The sequence below is a fragment of the Scyliorhinus torazame genome, chromosome 11, assembly GCF_047496885.1.
Source record: "Scyliorhinus torazame isolate Kashiwa2021f chromosome 11, sScyTor2.1, whole genome shotgun sequence".
In the NCBI taxonomy this organism is placed as follows: domain Eukaryota; kingdom Metazoa; phylum Chordata; class Chondrichthyes; order Carcharhiniformes; family Scyliorhinidae; genus Scyliorhinus; species Scyliorhinus torazame.
The window spans coordinates 199588258-199610019 of NC_092717.1; the positions used below are offsets into that span (position 1 = coordinate 199588258).

The 21762-nt window shown below is 49.4% G+C and overlaps 1 protein-coding gene across 8 annotated transcripts in view; it reads right to left on the minus strand.

Annotated features, from left to right (window-relative positions):
- Nucleotides 1-21762, minus strand: part of LOC140385759 (protein NDRG1-like) — a 120524-nt gene that overhangs the window by 26455 nt on the left and 72307 nt on the right. For all 8 annotated transcript variants that reach the window (XM_072468240.1, XM_072468244.1, XM_072468243.1 and 5 more), the window contains 4 exons: nucleotides 11289-11409; nucleotides 7283-7345; nucleotides 4174-4234; nucleotides 3098-3184 (listed from right to left, as the gene is read on the minus strand). In XM_072468240.1, coding sequence (XP_072324341.1) covers nucleotides 3098-3184; nucleotides 4174-4234; nucleotides 7283-7345; nucleotides 11289-11409 — 332 coding nt within the window. The remainder of the gene's footprint in view (nucleotides 1-3097; nucleotides 3185-4173; nucleotides 4235-7282; nucleotides 7346-11288; nucleotides 11410-21762) is intronic.

Below are 21762 nucleotides of genomic sequence, written 5' to 3' on the forward strand. Positions count from 1 at the left end.
ATTCTGCTAGATCAGCCCCTCGCCTTTCTCAGCTGCTCCACCGCCCTCCCTGTGGGTTAACAAGCCGAACTCCGCCTGTAGCCTCCACCGTTCCCTTAAAAGCCCTGCCTCTGGGGTCTCCGCATACCTCCTATCGATCTGTAGTATCTCCTTTGCCAGTCGGTCCATCTCTGCCCTGTCCACCTTCTCCCTATGGGCCCGTATCGAGATCAGCTCCCCTCTGACCACCGCCTTCAGTGCTTCCCAGACCACCGCTGCTGAAATTTCCCTCGTGTCGTTGACTTGCAGGTAGCTCTGAATACATTTCCTCAGCCGCTTGCACACCACTTCCATCGGCCAAAAGTCCCACATCTAACCTCCAGTGCGGGCGCTGGTTACTGTCTTTACTAACCTGCAGGTCAACCTAGTGCGGAGCATGGTCTGAGATTGTGATCACCGAGTACCCAGTGTCCACCATCCCTGCCAATAAGGCCCTCCTCAAAATAAAGAAAGCAATCCGGGAGTACACTTTATGCACGTGTGGGTAGGAGAACTCCTTCGCCCTCGGCTGCCCGAATCTCCATGGATCTAACCCCCCCCCCCCCCATCTGCTCCATGAACCCTTAGTTACGTTGCCATTGCTGGCACCCTGCCCGTTTTTGAGCTTCACCAGTCCAAGCCAGGGTCAATAACTGTGTTGAAGACCCCTCCCATGACCAACCTGAGCGAGTCCAGGTCCGGTATCTTCCCCAGCATCCTCTTTACAAACTCCACATCATCCCAATTTGGCACGTACACATCTACGAATACCACCTGCACCCCCTCCAGTTTCCCACTGACCATAACGTACCGACCTCCCACATCGGAGACTATTCTACCCGTCTCAAACACCATCGCTTATTGATCAGGATTGCGACCCCTCTAGTCTCTGAATCCAGTCCCGAGTGAAAGACCTGACTGACCCAGCCTTTCCTCAATCTAATCTGGTCAGCTGCTGTAAGGTGCGTCTCCTGCAACATTACCACATCCGCCTTCAGTCCCCTAAGATGCGCAAACACAAGGCCCTCTTGACCGGCCCAAGGGGCAGCACGGTAGCATTGTGGATAGCACAATTGCTTCACAGCTCCAGGGTCCCAGGTTCGATTCCGGCTTGGGTCACTGTCTGTCTGCACATCCTCCCAGTGTGTGCGTGGGTTTCCTCCGGGTTCTCCGGTTTCCTCCCACAGTCCAAAGATGTGCAGGTTAGGTGGATTGACCATGATAAATTGCCCTTAGTGTCCAAAATTGCCCTTAGTGTTGGGTGTGTTAGTGGGTTACGGGGAGAGGGTGGAGGTGTTGACCTTGGGTAGGGTGCTCTTTCTAAGAGCCAGTGCAGACTCGATGGGCCGAATGGCCTCCTTCTGCACTGTAAATTCTATGAATTAACCCTCGAACATTCCAGGTGATCAGCCTAGTTGGGGGCCTCGCCGATCAGCCACCCCCTTTTTTGAGCCCACCTCCAGCCCTCCGCGCCTCCACCGGCCCACCCCCAGGCAGCCTCCGCCCCCAACCTCCTCACTGTCCCCTAGCCCAAGTCCCTCCCTCGTCAGCAGAACATTTAACTCCCCCCTCCCAGTAACAACACTCTGTAACCCAAACCCTTTTAATAAACCGAACATATGCACACGCCCCACTGCGCTTCCGTGAGCTAGCCCACCCAGCTAGCTTGGTGGCCCCCATCCCTGGTGCCGGATAGTCTTCCACCTATTGTTCCCTCCCCCCACTCATGCAAACATACTCCAACATCAAACAACACCCACACAATTGCCCGACAGAAAATCAAAATCTAAACAAGCACACCTCCATCCCCCAACAGTGCAAATGAAAACCTTAACTCACTCAGCTCTACCGCTGGTCCCAAATCAATGCAAAAAACATTACAAACAGTTTCCACAAAACGAAAATCAAGATACTTTAAAAAAAAAAGACAATTCCCCCAAAAAACATGAACGTTGTAGCGAAGTTCAAAAGTTCTCAGTCCACCACCAGTCCTTTCCTTTTCACGAAGTCCAGCGTGTCCTCAGGCGACTCAAAATAAAAGTGCTGTTCCTCGTGCGTGACCCAAAGACGGGCCGGATACAACAGTCCAAACTTCACATTTTTCTTAAAAAGGATCGACTTAATCTGGTTGAAGCCTGCTCTTCTCCTGGCCACCTCCACACGCAGTTCTTGGTAAACCCGCAGGATACTGTTGTCCCCCTTACAGCTCCGTGTCTGCTTGGCCCGCTGTAGAATGCGTTCCTTATCTAAGTACCTGTGGAATCTCACCACCATTGCCCTCGGGGGGGGGGGGGGGTCTCCCATTCGCGGCTTCCTCGCGAGCGCTCTGTGAGCCATGTCCACCTCCAAGGGTTGGGGAATGCCCCATCCCCCAGCAGCTTCTCAAACATATCTGCGATGTATGCCCCAGCATCCACTCCTTGGGACCCCTCTGGGAGCCCAACGATTCTCAAGTTCTGCCGGCGGGACCTATTCTCTAGGTCCTCCACCTTCTCCAGGAGTTTCTTCTGCTGGTCTCTCAGCATCCCCACCTCCAAATCCACCGCAGTTTGATGTTCCTCCTGCTCAGCCAGTGCCTTCTCTACTTTCTGGATCGCCCGATCTTGGTCGTCCAATCCAAGCTGCAGCCGCACAATTGACTCTTTTATCGGGTCCAAGCAGTCCCGTTTCTGCTTAGCAAAGCCTTCCTGAATAACTTGCATCAGCTGCTCCATTGACAGCTGGGTCGACAAACCAGAGGTCTGGTCCTCCGCCTTGCTGTCTCCTTCTGCAGCTTCAGCCCAAGCCTTCTCGGTCTTTCGGTTTCTGCCTTTACGAGCACTTCTAGTCCGTCTCTCCATGCACCAATGTAGGAATTCAGTACACAATTGCCCGTCATCAGTTTTACAATTCAAGTCCGGTAGAAAATCGGGGGGGGGGGGAAGGTCCAAAAGTCCGACCCGAGCGGGAGCCACCAAATGTGCGACTTACTCCTTCATAGCTGCCACCGGACGTCAGAACAAGCTTTTTCAAGCAATTATAATTTACTGCTGGATCACTTGATGTCTTAATTAATCTAATTGCTCCAGCATTGCATTACCTTGGTTGCTGCCCAGTCCATCCATCCTTCAGCGCAGCAATTAATATTAATGAGGCATAATCCCTCAACGAGATCAGGAAAAGTCAACTGAAGAGAACAAAAAGTGAAAAAAAGTGCTTAAGTTAGTAGTACACTCAAATCAGTATGGCAAATTAAATCTAAGATTATGGACCAGATTGTCCTGAATCAGTGATCAGTCTCCATCCTGGAGTCTGTCCAGCCTATTTTTGTCAGGAAGGTGGGCACAAGCTGGAGACAGACAAAGCCCACCTGTTTTACTGGGACATTGGTCCAGTTTTCTTCTCGGTTATCAGGCTCTCCCACCCTCAACCACCACTCCTTCCACCAATCCTACTCCCTCACCCAGTATGCACTAAGTGTGCAACAAAATGAGCCATATAACACTTGTAGAACAGTGACTGTTTTTTCAAAGATTTACCAAATTGCCATTCAACATTTACTTTCAAAATTATTGCTTCTCAAAATCTTGTCCAAATAAAATTACATTGAAAATTCTATTCCGAAGATTTGGCAACTGTATCAACAAAAAGTAGATTGAGGCAGACAGCTAGACATCCGTTTACAGATGGCCTCATTATGAATGATGGGCTGATATGAAGGGAGTTTTTTTTTCAATCCCTGCAAGTTTATTTGTACAAGATTAAGAGGTGCAAGTGGATTAAAGATTTCCCCAATTGGACTTTCACTGCCTGGTGGTTGGGAAGGTAAGGGGGAAAATATTTTTCTAAAGGGAATGTTGATTGCCGAAACTTCTGTTTCCTGTCTCAAAACTAAGGTTCCTCCGTGGCTCACAACTCCAAGATGAATGAAACACACCTAACAAAAATATGCCAACTTTGCGGGAGCTTAATATCCACCGCCACAATGCAGCAGGCAAAGATGCGCCGTTTAACCAGTGACAAAAGATATGTTGGAAATGGGAATGGGTCCTGCCCACCAATTTTAGAGATCTGTTAACTTGGTTCAACTCCCATTAAAATTCAGACCTCCAAGCTTACTCATGCATGAATTTATAGGATACACTGCTGCTGGACAAAAGGTACCATCAGACTTACAGCAAATTTAGTCAGGACATATGCACCAGCTCCAACTCCTATTCCAATAATGCTCTTTACGCTGAAAAACAAAATCGTGCCATTTTAGCCATCTATACCAGAGCAGGTGAGATGCAACCAAAGAGGTCTAAAATACTTTGGCTTACAAAATGTCAACTTGAGGTACATCAGAACCATTGTAATAAGGCAAATCCTTTTGTATTGATTTCCGCAAGTATAATTGCTTACATTTCTTTTCCATAGAATTTACAGTGCAGAAGGAGGCCATTCGGCCCATCGAGTCTGCACCGGCTCTTGGAAAGAGCACCCTACCAAAGGTCAACACCGCCACCCTATCCCCATAATCCAGTAACCCCACCCAACACTAAGGGCAATTTTGTACACTAAGGGCAATTTATCATGGCCAATCCACCTAACCTGCACATCTTTGGACTGTGGGAGGAAACCGGAGCACCCGGAGGAAACCCACGCACACAAGGGGAGGATGTGCACACTCCGCACAGACAGTGACCCAAGCCGGAATTGAACCTGGGATCCTGGAGCTGTGAAGCAATTGTGCTATCCACAATGCTACCGTGCTGCCCCTTAATGGATGGCTTCTAGTAGAGAAACATTAGCTAAAACCTTAATAGTATTCAAACATTTATACAGGAGATTGAGATTCTATTGTTTTATAAAAAAGGAATTAAAATATTTCTCTGACAAGTGGCTGTACTGTTTGATGGGTGACTGAATGGTTCAGGACATATAGACTCATTAATACTAAACCTATTAACAAGAGGGTCACGAGAACTGGCTTCTCACCTTTGAGAAGAATGGATTTCAATGGTGCTTAAAGGGGGCTATCCCTTGCAGAACCAAGAAGTGATCTCCATTCAAGGTTTGTCCACCATCAACAAGACACAAGTCGGTGATGGAATACTCTCCACTTGCCTGGATGAGTGCAGCTCCAACAGTGTTGAAGAAGCTTGGCACCATCCAGGACAAAGCATCCCATTCATAAATATTATCCTTTCCTGCACTGACAGTGGCAGCAGTGAGTATGATCTACACGATGCACTACAGAAACTCACCAAGGATCCTTAGGCAGTGCCTTTCAAACCCACGACCACCACAAGAGCAGATGACGCTTGGGAACACAGCCACCTGGAAGTTCCCCTCCAAGCCACTGACCACCCCGACATGACTTTTTTTTTTAAAAAAGATGTTTTTAATGAGGATTTTTCTTTTTAGACAAAACAAAGATGAAAGTGAACATAAGGAACTATATACATTGGTTACAATTATAAGTTCATAAGATATAGGAGCAGAATTAGGCCATTCGGCCCATCGAGTCTGCTCCACCATTCCATCATGGCTGATATGTTCCTCATCTGCTACCTACAATGCTACAGACCAAGAGCTGGATTGTGAAATCAGTCAGGGCATATCCTCCCCAGAACACATGACCTAGGAGCAGGAGCAGGCAATTTAGCTTCCCAAGCTTAAACACCCTCAATGTAACCATGGCTGATCCCATCCTGGCCTCAACTCCACTGTCCTGCCCGTTCTCCAGAACCCTTCAATCCATTACCTATTAAAAATTTGTCTAGCTCGCCCTTAAATTTACTCACTCTCCTCCATTCTTACCCATTCGGTTTCAGGTTCCTTTATCTATCCCTTTACTCTTTCCGCTGTTGCTGCCCAATGTAACTGCACCAGATTTAAATGTGGAAGCGATTCCCAATCCCTCACCAATCAAATCTATGCATGGAGAAGGGTTCCCACTATTGGGCTGCCATTTTGAGCAGGCGGCCAATAGAGTGACCCCACAGCTGCCACCCCCCCCACCCCCCACCCCCGGCGTATGGGGTTACCATACCTGATCCACTTCAAACAGAGTTAAGTGCTGTCAATTTGCAGCTGCCCACTTCAAAATCACTCAAGCATGAAGGGAGGTGATTGGAAAGCACTTAATTATATTTGAAGTGGCCCTGGGCCTTCCAATCAAAACTTGGATGATTATACATATTGTGAGCACTTCAGAGTTACTGAACAGTGAAGGGAGATGAATGGAATAATTCTGACAGCTGCTTGTGCAAAAGCTGTCAATCACAGCCTGGTATAATCAATATCAAAGAGAAACAAATGAATGGCTTGCAGCTCAAACATCTAAGGGGGTTTAAAAACAGCTAAATGGTTTTCACTTTCCAGGAATTGACAAGTTCTGCTTCCAGTGATGAGCCAGCATGTGTATCGCCCAGGTTAGTGTTAAAGCAGTAATGTTTTTCACGGCCTCTCTCTGGACAGCACTCTCGCTTCCAGGCAGGGGTCTCGCATCTGGGGGTTCCCCTCATTCAGGGGCCTCTGTGGGGATCTCCTTATTTAAGTAGCCTCTGGTGGAGGGTGGCGCTCAGGTGAACTTTGTGGGGGAACATCCATTATGAGTTATTCCCTTGGCTACTGCAAGGTCTGCCGTGTCAGGGTCATGCTTGTCACAACCTGTAGTGATTCTCATCCACATGATTCCTGGCCCAGACGATCAGGGAATCACGTGGCCCCGCTAAGTGAATGCAATGGCCCATCTGTATCCTCCTGCTGGCGCGGGCCATGAACCTCAATCCTGATGCCAATGGGAGTCGGAGCATCAGAAACAGATCAGCACCTTTTCTTCACAACCGCTGAATTTTCAGCCTCATCATTCATTCCACTATCGGCAGCGAGAATTGAGAATTTTGCCCAATGTCTTAGTTGTGGATTTTTATTTTTCCAATTAAGGGACAATTTAGCATGGCCAAGCCAGCTGCCCTGCACATCTTTGGGTTGTGGGGGTGAGACCCATGCAAACACAGGAAGAATGTGAAAACTCCACACAGACAGTGATCCGGGGCCGGGATCGAACCCTGGTCCTCGGTGCCGAGAGGAAGCAGTGCTAACCACTATGCCACCCCAATGTCTTAGCACCTGGATCTCAGTTTGTCAGATTTGCTGTCAAAAATGCATATGAACAAATACTACAGATCGTGACAGAATATTTAGCAATCGCAATTACACAAATTGAATCACATTAAACAGTTTGAAGTCTTGCTAAGTCAATTATTGTAATAATAAAATTGAAATTTAACCTTACCCAAAGTGCTTCAAAATCGCTGGAAGCATCTCAGACATTTGGTCCATCGATGGGTACTGGTATCTACAGGCAGATGCACAAAGATTTTTCCAAATAATTTTCAAAACAGCACTATTTGATTATCATCTAAAACACTTTTGAAATCAGTTATTCACAACAAGTGACAAGTCCTATTTTTCGAAATATAACTTAAGGAGTTGGCTTTTTAAAATGCAAGATAAATGGAAACATCCGACTGAAAATGGTAAATAACCTTGATGTAAATGCAAATCAAACAAGCTTGGGCTAATTACAATTAAAAAACAACACAGGTCAAGTTGCAAGTGAGAAAACCGGAGCAACAGGTGGTCCATCCTTAAGCTTGTGGTGGAACCAGAATGTTTACAATTATTGCAGATTCACGCAAGTCACAGATCAAAGGATTATTTTGAGGTAAACGATAATTATTTTGTATTTCTGTTCGAACATCCCAAACTATGTCATATTGCTATGTGAATAAGCTAGTCAAGAAGGTGCTTTTGTTTTGAGTTTATCTGTGTGCTTTCTCATTGGAGCAGTCAGTTGAGGCCAGAAGCTGTAGAGAAACTATGGGAGCAGACTGGGGGGAAAAAAGTCGGTGTCTGTCCAAAGAGCATAGGGACCATTAGGAAATGGGTGTTCCTGATTTTTAAATCACTATGCAAGTAGGTGGATGAGGCCTATGCTTGAGCTGAGTAGTCTTCCACACTGATGATGTCCCATGGGACATGGAGAATTGCTTAGTCAAATGCTCATCGGGCACCCATGAAACCTTATACACTGGAAAATACCAGAAATATGGAGGAAGAATTAAAGTGAATTCCAGAGAGCTCAAGAATTTTATAGAATGGGTGTGTGGGGGGGGCTACAAAGTGTCAAAAAAAACTTTTATTAAAAAAAGAGAAATCTTGTTTTTCGTTCAGTTAATCACACTGGGTGTTCACATTTTGCTTTAACGTCAAGTCGTGGGCAGCACGGTAGCATAATGGTTAGCATTATGGCTTCACAGCGCCAGGGTCCCAGGTTCGATTCCCGGCTTGCATCACTGTCTGTGCGGAGTCTGCATGTTCTCCCCGTGTCTGCGTGGGTTTCCTCTGGGTGCTCCGGTTTCCTCCCACAAGTCCAGAAAGACGTGCGGTTAGGTAATTAAAAAATGTTTTAATTTTTTTTAATTTTTTTATAAACAGTACCCAATTATTTGTTCTCCAATTAAGGGGCAATTTAGCGTGGCCAATCCACCAAACCTGCACATCTTTTGGGTTGTGGGGGTGAAACACATGCAGACATGGGGAGAATGTGCTAATTCCACACGGACAGTGACCCAGGGCCAGGATTCGAACCCAAGTCCTCAGCGCCGTAGACCCAGTGCTAACCACTGCGCCACATGCCGCTCTGCTGTTAGGTAATTTGGCCATTCGGAATTATCCCTTTGTGTACCCGAACAGGCGCCGAGTGTGGCGACTAGGGGCTTTTCACAGTAACATCTTTGCAGTGTTAATATAAGCCTACTTGTGACAATAAAGATTATAAATATAAATAAATAAATGTCAATCCTTGCAGGACAGTGACCTTCCCCATTTGGCTGGGCAGGCAACTTACAATATTGTGATGTGGGGAGAAAAAACACACCCTATGGATCTGTAGTCTTGAAAAGACTGGTTATGAAAGAGTGTAACTTCAGAGTGGAATACTTGCTTAAATACGGAGCAACTTCTCAGACTGGAAGCCCTAGCTTTCAGAAGTGTCTCAGACCAGGTTTTTTTCTGCTCAGGTTGAGCAGGTTCGGCAGCAGGAGCGGAAAATATCACAAGAGCAAAGTCACGTCTTTGTAAACACATGATGCGATTGTTCGCTCCCCCATCAGTGATGGGGCACATTTCCAAACATTCAACATCCAAGACCAATATAATAAATGAACATATGATTATTGACCTCTACGCCGGAATAATTTCTGCAACCAATCAAAATATCCATCCACGGCGGCGTGATGGTAGACCAGTGTGAATCACAACTGGGGTCTTAAACTGTGTTTCACCCCCACAACCAAAAAGGTGTGCAGGTTAGGTGGATGGGCCACGCTAAATTGCCCCTTAATTGGAGAAAAAATAATTGGGTACTCTAAAATTTAAAAAATTACCTAACAGCACATCTTTCTGGACTTGTGGGACAAAACCAGAGCATCCACAGGAAACCCACGCAGACACGGGGAGAAGGTGCAGACTCCTCACAGACAGTGACCCAAGCCAGGAATTGAACCTGGGACTCTGGCGAGCAGACCTCCTCTGGGAGCTTGGCATCCGGGGGGGGGGGGGGGGGGGGAGGAGAGGGGCGGAAAAAGGCTAATGCTCAACTCCAGGGTGCCTAAGTGATTGCAGCAGTAATATAGTAAAAATGGCCTCCCTAGCCTGGGCTAGGAAAGGAGCATCAAAAATATCACGCCGCACTCCCATGTGTAAACTGCAATGCTTATTAATTTTGGGTTGTTATTGCACTTAATGCAGACTGTGGGTATACCTGGAGATTGGCTTGTTCTCTAATTAATCAGGAACAGATGGAAACCAAGGTGTTTGGTGGTTTTGTTTGAGGTGTAGTTCGAAATAAAAGTTTAACTTAAAGAAAAAAAAAAATTGGTCTCTACTTCAAACGTCACCACTTGGTTTCACATTCCGTAAATGGTAAATGTGGGGAGAGGACAGGACAGGGTTCATTTGTGAAAAGTGATTTAGGAATTTGCTTACTTGGTAAACGTGTATGTGGGAAAGCTACATTCCTACGAGAAAGCAATACGTTCAGGAGCATGAGAGAGGAGGAAAAAAAGCTAAAGGTTTAAGTAACTTATATTGTTAAAGATGTTTTCATGGCAATTTACATATTTCAGATGAGCAGTGAAAAATATAGGCACAAAAAGTATCAATTTGCCACAAGGAGACACAGGAAAATCTCGCCATTACAACTATACAGTAATAAAAGAGATCAAGTCATATCCTTTAGAAAAAGGAAGGAAATGCGCTACGCTTTTGTAAAAAATAAATTTAAAGTAACCAATCATTTTTTCCAATTAAGGGTCAATTTAGCATGGCCAATCCATCTACCCTGCACATCTTTGGGTTTTTGGGGCAAAACCCATGCAAACATGGGGAGAATGTGCAAACTCCACACGGACAGTGACCCTGAGCCAGGATCGAACCTGGGGCCTCAGTGCCATGAGGCAGCAGTGTTAACCAGTGTGCATCCGTGCTGTCCAGGAAATGTGACGACAGACCCATAGCAACATGGCCGACTCTTTCCGAAATGACTGGTAAGTAAGTCACTCAATAGAATCATAGAATTTAGTGCAGAAGGAGGCCATTCGGCCCATCGAGTCTGCATCGGCTCTTGGGAAGAGCACCCTACCCAAGGTCAACACTTTCACCCTATCCCCATAACTCAGTAACCCCACCCAACACGAAGGGCAATTTTGGACACTAAGGGCAATTTATCATGGCCAATCCACCTAACCTGCACATCTTTGGACTGTGGGAGGAAACCGGAGCACCCGGAGGAAACCCACGGAGGAAACCCACGCACACACGGGGAGGATGTGCAGACTCCGCACAGACAGTGACCCAAGCCGGGAATCGAACCTGGGACCCTGGAGCTGTGAAGCAATTGTGCTATCCACAATGCTACCGCGCTGCCCTAGTATGAAATAGTTATGAAAATGGTCCAAGAATAAAACCAGATGAGTCTGGCATTCACCCAGGTACCTAACAGTGCTATGTGGGTGCACACCCAATATGTGGACTGCAATAGGTCAAGGTTCACTGCCACCTTCATGGGGGATTAAATCACTTAAATGCAGGCTTGCCAGTGACAGCCACATCCCATAAACAAATAAAAACAGATAGCTAGTTATCTTTTACTTGCCTCTATACACTTAAATGTTACAAATTCAGAAACCACAAACCATTTGTACACTCTGGTACTGGTTTTGAATGGTCATTCTTACCCATTTGGAAAAGTTGGAGCTCCCTCTTGCTGGCCAGGTGCATTAATATGATAAACAGCAAAATGAAGTGTAATTTCTTGCATGTCTTCAGAATTGAAGAGAGCGTTGAAGCACGATTTGTCTTTGAAAAGAGAGACACCCTTTAAATGTTTGTAGTAAATGCTTAAAATGAATGCAAAAAGTGCTGATGGATGGTAGAGGCAATTTTACAACAATGAGGAAGTCAACAACAAGCTGCAAAACAATTTGCCATTTATTACAGTTAACAGATACAAAAATAAATCAAGACAGTGCAATGCATCTGCAATGTAACATTCCTAATCTGAAGTGAACTGGGGGGATATTTTTATTTGTTAAATCCATTTCTATAAAGGAGGACTATTGTCGTTCGGATAAGTACTAGAATAATTTATCAGGCCTATTGGGGAGTGACTAGTCAGGGAGTTGGAGTCTCATAGGAGTCACAAATGTGTAAGGAGTCCCATGCAGGAATTGATCTGGTGTTTAAAATAGTTACCCAGAAGTTACTAGAGTTTTTAATTCTAACTTTTGTTTTGTAGCAACTATTAGTGTAAACTTGATGGAACCATCCAAATTGGTGATTTATATCCCACCAATTGAGTGTTTTACGAAGGTCTGCACAATACCCTTGCTCCTATACTCATGCCTCTTTCTAGAAACCCAAAGCACAAGTAGCTAAAGAAGATTTAGAAGAAAAGCTCTTGCTCCGGACATAACGAGTGAGGTGGACGGGAGTAGCAATCATCTGCAGAGCAATTATAGAGTTGGGGTGATTAGAGATCGAAGCTCAGGTTGTTGCATTGTTTGAGTGTGAAAAGGTAGCTGCTGAAAACACATTGCAAAATGTGAATATGGGGAACCTCCATCAGGAAGAAAATGGCTGGAGTTTTAGGCATCATGGGAGTATTTGGAGTAATGTGTCAAGGATCAGTGTTGGGCCCGCAGTTGTTCACAATTTACATAGATGATTTGGAGTTGGGGACCAAGTGCAATGTGTCAAAGTTTGCAGACGACACTAAGATGAGTGGTAAAGCAAAAAGTGCAGAGGATACCGGAAGTCTGCAGAAGGATTTGGATAGGTTAGGTGAATGGGCTAGGGTCTGGCAGATGGAATTCAATGTTGCCAAGTGTGAGGCTATCCATTTTGGGAGGAATAACAGCAGAATGGATTATTATTTAAACGGTAAGATGTTAAAACATGCTGCTGTGCAGGGGGACCTGGGTGTGCTGGTGCACGAGTCGCAAAAAGTTGGTGTGCAGGTGCAACAGGTGATTAAGAAGGCTAATCGAGTTTTGTCTTTCATTGCTAGAGGGATGGAGTTCAAGACTAGGGAGGTTATGCTGCAATTGTATAAGGTGTTGGTGAGGCCACATCTGGAGTATTGTGTCCAGTTTTGGTCTCCTTACCCGAGAAAGGACATATTGGCACTGGAGTGCAGAGGAGATTCACTAGGTTGATCCCAGAGTTGAGGGGATTAGATTATGACGAGAGGTTGAGTAGACTGGGACTGTACTCATTGGAGTTTAGAAGGATGTGGGGGGGTGGCCCGGAGCAACAAGACTTCCTGCGGCGCTGTGTGGAAGAGCTGAAGAAGGAGTTGAAGAAGGTGGTGTTGGCCCCGATATTACAGGCGATTGAAGGGCTAAAGGAGGAGCAGAGGACCCAGGAGCTGGAGCTTCGGGTCGTGAAGGCAAAGATTGCTGAAAACAAAGGTGAAATACAGGGCCTGGTGGTGAAGACAGAGACGCACGAGGCACAGCACAAAAGGTGTGTGGAGAGGTTGGAAGCACTGGAGAATAATTCGAGGAGGAAGAATTTAAGAGTCCTGGGTCTTCCCGAAGGCGCAGAGGGGGCGGACGTCGGGGCATATGTAAGCACGATGCTTCACTCGCTAATGGGATCGGAAGCTCCTACGGGCCCTTTGGAGGTGGAGGGAGCCTATCGAGTTTTGGCGCGAAGACCAAAGGCTGGAGAAATACCTCGAGCTATAGTGGGGAGGTTCCTCCGCTACAACGGCAGAGAGACGGTCCTCAGATGGGCGAAGAAAACTCGGAGCTGTAGGTGGGAGAACGCGGGGATCCGCGTATACCAGGATTGGAGTGCGGAGGTGGCGAGAAGGAGGACAAGTTTCAATCGGGCTAAGGCGGTGCTTCACAAAAGAAGGTTCAATTTGGAATGTTGCAACCGGCGAGACTGTGGGTCACACACCAAGGGAAGCACCACTACTTTGAGACGGCAGAAGAGGCGTGGACATTCATTGTGGACGAGAAGCTGGAATAGTCTGGCGCGAGAAAGAGCTTCTGGGATAAAGTGGTGGGGTGATTATGTGGGGCGAGGAAGGGGAAGGGAGGGGAGAAATGGTTGTTCAATTTGTTAATTTTTCAATCCTGTAACTTTTCTCTCTTCCCCTCGGGGGGGGGGGGGGGGGGGGGGGGGGGGAGGGGGGGGGGGGGGGAGAGGAGGAGAGGAAGAGTATGAGGAACTGTGGGCGCCGGTGGGAAGGAGAAGGGAAATGCGCCATCAGGGGCGGGGCCGAGTGGGAAACGCGGGCTTTGCTCCCGCTCTATGGTAATTGTGGCGGGAACAGGGACGCAGGAAGGAGGGGGCCTCGCACAGTGAGGGGCCTCGGGCAAAGGGGGAAGCCGAGGTCAACCAGAGTTCGCTGACTTCTGGGAGCAACATGGGGGGGTGCAACTACGCTAGAGGGGGGTCTAGCGGAGGACGGGGGGGGGGGGGGGAAAGAGTTAACTGGGTTGCTGCTGCTAAGGAGAAGGGGGAGCTGTTATGGGACGGGGTGGTCGAGACGTGGGGGGGGGGGGGGGGGGGGGGGGGGGCACCGTCGGTGGGATATACAGGTACGTGGGAACCAGGTGAGGAGCTGGGTTAAAAAAGGGGATGGCTAGTCGGCATGGGGGGGGGGGGGGGGGGGGGAGAGGGAAGGTAAAGAGCCCCCCAACCCGGCTGATCACGTGGAACGTGAGAGGGCTAAACGGGCCCTTTAAAAGGGCACGGGTACTCGCAGACCTAAAGAAATTAAAGGCAGATGTGATTATGTTGCAGGAGACGCATCGGAAACTGATAGACCAGGTCAGATTACGTAGAGGATGGGTGGGGCAGGTGTTTCATTCGGGTTTGGATGCGAAGAATAGGGGGGTGGCTATCTTAGTGGGGAAACGGGTACTGTTTGAGGCAAAGACCATAGTGGCGGATACTGGGGGTAGATATGTGATGGTGAGTGGCAGATTGCAAGGGGAAGCGGTGGTTCTGGTGAACGTATACGCCCCGAACTGGGATGATGCAAACTTTATGAGGCATATGTTGGGACGTATCCCGGACCTGGAGGCGGGAAAGTTGGTAATGGGGGGAGACTTCAATACGGTGCTTGATCCAGGGCTGGATCGGTCGAGGTCCAGGACCGGGAGGAGGCCGGCAGCGGCCAGGGTGCTCAAGGACTTCATGGAGCAGATGGGAGGAGTGGACCCCTGGAGACTCATTAGGCCTAGGAGTAAGGAGTTCTCATTTTTCTCCCATGTTCACAAGGTATATTCACGGATAGACTTTTTTGTTTTGGGAAGGGCACGGATTCCGAAGGTGACAGGGACGGAGTATACGGCCATAGCCATTTCGGACCACGCTCCACATTGGGTAGACCTGGAGGTAGGAGAGGAAAAAGAACAGCACCCACTCTGGAGAATGGATATGGGCTTATTGGCGGATGAGGGGGTATGTCTAAGGGTGAGGGGGTGTATCGAAAGGTACTTGGAGCTTAATGACAACGGAGAGGTTCAGGTGGGAGTGGTCTGGGAGGCGCTGAAGGCGGTGGTCAGAGGGGAACTGATATCCATAAGGGCACATAAAGGGAAGCAAGAGGGTAAAGAAAGGGAGCGATTGTTGAGAGAACTTCTGAGGGTGGACAGGCAATATGCAGAGGCACCGGAGGAGGGACTGTACAGGGAAAGACAAAGGTTACATGTGGAATTTGACCTGCTGACCACGGGTAAGGCAGAGGCACAGTGGAGGAGGGCACAGGGTGTACAGTATGAGTATGGAGAGAAGGCGAGTCGGCTACTGGCCCACCAATTGAGGAAGAGGGGAGCGGCGAGGGAGATAGGTGGGGTGAGAGATGAGGAGGGAGAGATGAAACGGGGAGCGGAGAGAGTGAACGGGGTGTTCAAGGCATTCCATGAGAGGTTATATAAGGCTCAGCCCCGGAAGGGAAGGAGGGAATGATGTGTTTCCTGGATCAGCTGGAATTCCCGAAGGTGGAGGAGCAGGAGAGGGCGGGACTGGGAGCACAGATTGAGATGGAAGAGGTGGTAAAGGCAATTGGGAGCATGCAGGCGGGGAAGGCCCCGGGACCGGATGGGTTCCCGGTGGAATTTTATAGGAAATATATGGACCTACTGGCCCCGCTTTTGACGAGAACCTTTAATGAGGCCAGGGAAAGGGGGAAGTTGCCCCCGACTATGTCAGAGGCGACGATATCGTTACTTTTGAAGAAGGAAAAAGACCCACTGCAGTGTGGGTCCTACAGGCCCATTTCCCCTTTTGAACGTAGATGCTAAGCTCCTGGCCAAGGTGATGGCGACGAGGATAGAGGATTGTGTCCCGGAGGTGGTCCACGAGGATCAAACTGGGTTCGTTAAGGGGAGACAGCTGAACACGAACATACGGAGGCTGCTAGGGGTGATGATGATGCCCCCACCAGAGGGGAGGCGGAGATAGTGGTGGCGATGGACGCCGAGAAAGCATTCAACAGAGTGGAGTGGGACTATCTGTGGGAAGTGTTGAGGAGATTTGGTTTTGGGGAAGGGTTTATTGGATGGGTACAGCTGCTATATGGGGCCCCGGTGGCAAGTGAGATCACGAACAGGCAGAGGTCTGACTACTTCCGTCTTTATAGAGGGACGAGGCAGGGGTGTCCCGTCTCCGTTACTGTTTGCATTGGCAATTGAGCCGCTGGCCATAGCACTGAGGAGCTCTAAGAAGTGGAGGGGAGTACTTAGGGGTGGAGAAGAACACCGGGTATCATTGTATGCAGATGATCTATTGCTGTATGATGCGGACCCAGTGGAGGGGATGCCTGAGATAATGTGTACACTCAGGGAGTTTGGGGAATTTTCGGGGTACAAATTGAATATGGGGAAGAGTGAGTTGTTTGTGGTGCATCCGGGGGAGTAGAGCAGGGGAATAGATGATTTACCGCTGAGGAGGGTAACAAGAGATTTCCGGTACTTAGGGATCCAGACAGCCAGGAACTGGGGAGCCCTACATAGGCTTAATTTAACACGATTGGTGGAACAGATGGAGAAGGATTTTAAGAGATGGGACATGGTGTCCCTGTCACTGGTGGGCAGGGTGCAGGCGGTCAAAATGGTAGTCCTCCCGAGATTTCTTTTTGTGTTTCAGTGCCTCCCTGTGATGGTTACGAGAGCTTTTTTCAAAAATTGAGAAGAGTGTTATGAGCTTTGTGTGGGCTGGGACGACCCCGAGAGTGAGGAGGGGGTTTTTGCAGCGTAGCAGGGATAGGGGGGGGGGGGGGGGGGGGGGGGAGGGACTGGCACTGCCGAGCTTAAGTGATTATTATTGGGCCGCCAATATCTCAATGGTGTGTAAGTGGATGAGAGAAGGGGAGGGAGCGGCGTGGAAGAGACTGGAAATGGCGTCTTGTAAAGGAACCAGCCGACAAGCGTTGGCGACGGCACCGTTGCCGTTCTCCCCGAAGAAATACACCACAAGTCCAGTGGTGGTGGCAACGCTGAAAATTTGGGGGCAGTGGAGATGGCATAAGGGAATGACGGGTGCCTCGGTGCGGTCCTCGATAAGGAATAATCATAGGTTTGTCCCGGGGAGAATAGATGGGGGATTTAGAACATGGCAGAGGGCAGGGATTGTGCAACTGAGGGATCTGTTCCTAGACGGGACGTTTGCGAGTCTGGGAGCGCTGACGGAAAAATATGGGTTGCCCCAGGGGAATGCATTTCGGTATATGCAATTGAGAGCTTTTGTGAGGCAACAGGTGAGGGAATTTCCGCAGCTCCCGACGCAGGAGATTCAGGATAGAGTGATTTCGGGGACATGGGTGGGGGAAGGTAGGGTGTCAGATATATACAGGGAAATGAGAGACGAGGGGGAGATCATGGTGGATGAGCTGAAGGGAAAATGGGAAGAAGAGCTGGGGGAAGAGATCGAAGAGGGGCTGTGGGCAGATGCCCTACGCAGGGTAAACTCTTCATCCTCATGTGCCAGGCTTAGCCTGATACAATTCAAGGTCTTGCACAGGGCACACATGACCGGAGCAAGGCTCAGTACATTTTTCGGGGTAGAGGATAGGTGCGGGAGATGCACGAGAAGCCCAGCGAACCACACCCACATGTTTTGGTCATGCTCGGCACTGCATGGGTTCTGGGTGGGGGTGGCAAATGTGCTTTCGAAGGTGGTGGGGGTCCGGGTCGAGCCAAGCTGGGGGTTGGCTATATTCGGGGTTGCAGAAGAGCCGGGAGAGCAGGAGGCGAGAGAGGCTGATGTTTTGGCCTTTGCATCCCTAGTAGCCCGGCGAAGGATATTGTTAATGTGGAAGGAAGCTAAACCCCCGGGCGTGGAGGCCTGGATAAACAACATGGTAGGGTTTTTAAAACTGGAACGGGACTCCCGGGTGCGGTGATGACCAGCTAAGTCGCACGTTTCGGCAGCTCCCGGTGGAAAGGACTTTTGGGCTCTTGATAGGAGCCCCAACGGCAATTTTAACGGCTAAAAACACTGTGCGGTAAACCAGAAGGGAATCCTCCCTGGACACGGATGGAAAAAGGAGAGGAAAGTGGCCGGATTGCGGTGGATCCTCTAGAGCAGCGGCAAGGAAGGCAAGCACAAAGCAAGATGGCGTCGGAAGGAGGCAGTTTAATATGGGGCCCTGACCAACAAGAGTTCCTGCGGCGTTGCGTGGAAGAACTTAAAAAGGAGATGAAGAAGGAGCTGTTGGCCCCGGTATTACAGGCGATCGAAGGGCTAAAGGAGGAGCAAAAGGCCCAGGAGCAGGAGCTTCGGGTCGTGAAGGCAAAGGCTGCTGAGAATGAGGACGACATACAGGGCCTGGTGGTGAAGACAGAGATGCACGAGGCACAACACAAAAGGTGTGCGGAAAGGCTGGAGGTGCTGGAGAATAATGCGAGGAGGAAGAATTTAAGGATTCTTGGTCTTCCCGAAGGTGCAGAAGGGGCGGACGTCGGAGCATATGTGAGCACGATGCTGCACTCGTTAATGGGATCGGAGGCCCCGACGGGCCCGTTGGAGGTGGAGGGAGCCTATGGAGTTATGGCGCGAAGACCGAGGGCTGGAGAAATTCCTCGAGCCATAGTGGTGAGATTTCTCAGATATAAGGACAGAGAGATGGTCCTCAGATGGGCAAAGAAAACTCGGAGCAGTAGGTGGGAGAACGCGGTGATCCGCGTATATCAAGATTGGAGTGCGGAGGTGGCGAGAAGGAGGGCAAGCTTTAATCGGGCCAAGGCGGTGCTGCACAAAAGGAAGGTTAAATTTGGAATGCTGCAGCCGGCAAGACTGTGGGTCACACATCAAGGGAAACACCACTACTTTGAAACGGCAGAAGAGGCGTGGACATTTATTGTCGAGGAGAAACTGGAATAAGCGGGCTAGAAAAAGAACGTTTGGGATAAAATGGTGGGGCGAATATGTGGGGTGAAGAGGGGGGGGGGAAAAGGGGGAAGAGATGATTTCCCAAGTTGTTAATCCTGCGACCCTGTAACTTTTCTCTCTTCCCCATGCAGTGGGGGAGGGAGGATGAGGAGCTGGGGGCGCCGGCCATTGGGGGCGGGGCCAAATGGGAAGCGCAGGCTTTGTTCCCGCGCTATGGTAATCACGGCGGGAACAGGGAAGCAGGGAGGAGGGGGCCTCGCACAGTGGGAGCCGAGGTCACGGGGGGAAGCCGAGGTCGGCCAGAGTTTGCTGACGTCTGGGAGCAACATGGGGGGGTGCAATTACGCTAGTGAGGGATCTAGCGGGGGAGGGGTTAACTGGGTTGCTGCTGCTGGGGAGAAGGGGGAGCTGGTATGGGGTGGGGTGGGAGGGGTGGGAGGGCGCCGTTGGGGAGAGATACGGCTACGTGGGAACCGGGTGAGGAGCTGGATTGAAAAGGGAGATGGCTAGTCGACAAGGGGGGGGTAAAGAGCCCCCCAACCCGGCTGATCACGTGGAATGTGAGAGGGCTGAACAGGCCGATAAAGAGGGCACGGGTACTCGCACACCTAAAGAAACTTAAGGCAGATGTGGTTATGCTGCAGGAGACGCATCTGAAACTGATAGACCAGGTCAGACTACGCAAAGGATGGGTGGGGCAAGTGTTTCATTCGGGGCTAGACGCAAAAAAACAGGGGGGTGGCTATACTAGTGGGGAAGCGGGTAATGTTTGAGGCAAAGACCATAGTGGCGGATAGTGGCAGATACGTGATGGTGAGTGGCAAATTGCAAGGGGAGGCGGTGGTCTTAGTGAACGTATATGCCCCGAACTGGGATGATGCCAACTTTATGAGGCGTATGTTAGGACGTATCCCGGACCTAGAGGTGGGGAAGTTGGTAATGGGTGGAGATTTTAATACGGTGCTGGACCCAGGGCTGGACAGATCGAGGTCCAGGACCGGAAGGAGGCCGGCTGCAGCTAGGGTGCTTAAGGACTTTATGGAGCAGATGGGAGGAGTAGACCCCTGGAGATTTAGTAGACCTAGGAGTAAGGAGTTTTTGTTTTTCTCCTATGTCCACAAAGTTTATTCACGGATAGACTTTTTTGTTTTGGGAAGGGCACTGATCCCGAAGGTGACGGGGACGGAGTACACGGCTATAGCTATTTCGGATCACGCTCCACATTGGGTGGACCTGGAGATAGGGGAGGAAAAAGAACAGCGTCCACCCTGGAGAATGGACATGGGATTATTGGCAGATGAGGGTGTGTGTTTAAGGGTGAGGGGGTGTATTGAAAGGTACTTGGAACTCAATGATAATGGGGAGGTCCATGTGGGAGTGGTCTGGGAGGCGCTGAAGGCAGTGGTTAGAGGGGAGCTGATATCTATTAGGGCACATAAAGGAAAGCAGCAGGGTAGGGAAAGGGAGCGGTTGTTGAAAGAACTTTTGAGGGTGGACAGACAATATGCGGAGGCACCGGAGGAGGGACTGTACAGGGAAAGGCAAAGGCTACATGTAGAATTTGACTTGTTGACTATGGGTAATGCAGAGGCACAATGGAGGAAGGCACAGGGTGTACAGTACGAATATGGGGAGAAGGCGAGCAGGTTGCTGGCCCACCAACTGAGGAAAAGGGGAGCAGCGAGGGAGATAGGGGGGGTGAGAGATGAGGAGGGAGAGATGGAGCGGGGAGCGGAGAGAGTGAATGGAGTGTTCAAGGCATTTTATAAAAGATTATATGAAGCTCAGCCCCCAGATGGGAAGGAGAGAATGATGTGCTTTCTGGATCAGCTGGAATTCCCTAAGGTGGAGGAGCAGGAGAGGGCGGGACTGGGAGCACAGATTGAGACAGAGGAAGTAGTGAAAGGGATTGGGAGCATGCAGGCGGGGAAGTCCCCGGGACCAGACGGATTCCCAGTTAAATTCTATAGGAAATATATGGACTTGCTGGCCCCGCTACTGATGAGAACCTTTAATGAGGCGAGGGAAAGGGGGCAGCTGTCCCCGACTATGTCAGAGGCAACGATATCGCTCCTCCTAAAGAAGGAAAAAGACCCGCTGCAATGCGGGTCCTAGAGGCCTATTTCCCTCCTGAATGTGGACGCTAAGATTCTGGCCAAGGTAATGGCAACGAGGATAGAGGATTGTGTCCCGGGGGTGGTTCTTGAGGACCAAACTGGGTTTGTGAAGGGGAGACAGCTGAATACAAATATACGGAGGCTGCTAGGGGTAATGATGATGCCCCCACCAGAGGGGGAAGCGGAGATAGTGGTGGCGATGGATGCCGAGAAAGCATTTGATAGAGTGGAGTGGGATTATTTATGGGAGGTGCTGAGGAGATTTGGCTTTGGAGATGGGTATATCAGATGGGTACAGTTGCTGTATAGGGCCCCAATGGCGAGCGTGGTCACGAATGGACGGGGGTCTGATTATTTTCGGCTCCATAGAGGGACGAGGCAGGGATGTCCTCTGTCCCCGTTACTGTTTGCACTGGCGATTGAGCCCCTGGCCATAGCATTTAGGGATTCCAGGAAGTGGAGGGGAGTACTCAGGGGAGGAGAACACCGGGTATCTCTGTATGCGGATGATTTGTTGCTATATGTGGCGGACCCGGCGGAGGGGATGCCAGAGATAATGCGGATACTTGGGGAGTTTGGGGATTTTTCAGGGTATAAATTGAACATGGGGAAAAGTGAGTTGTTTGTGGTGCATCCAGGGGAGCAGAGCAGAAAAATAGAGGATTTACCGTTGAGGAAGGTA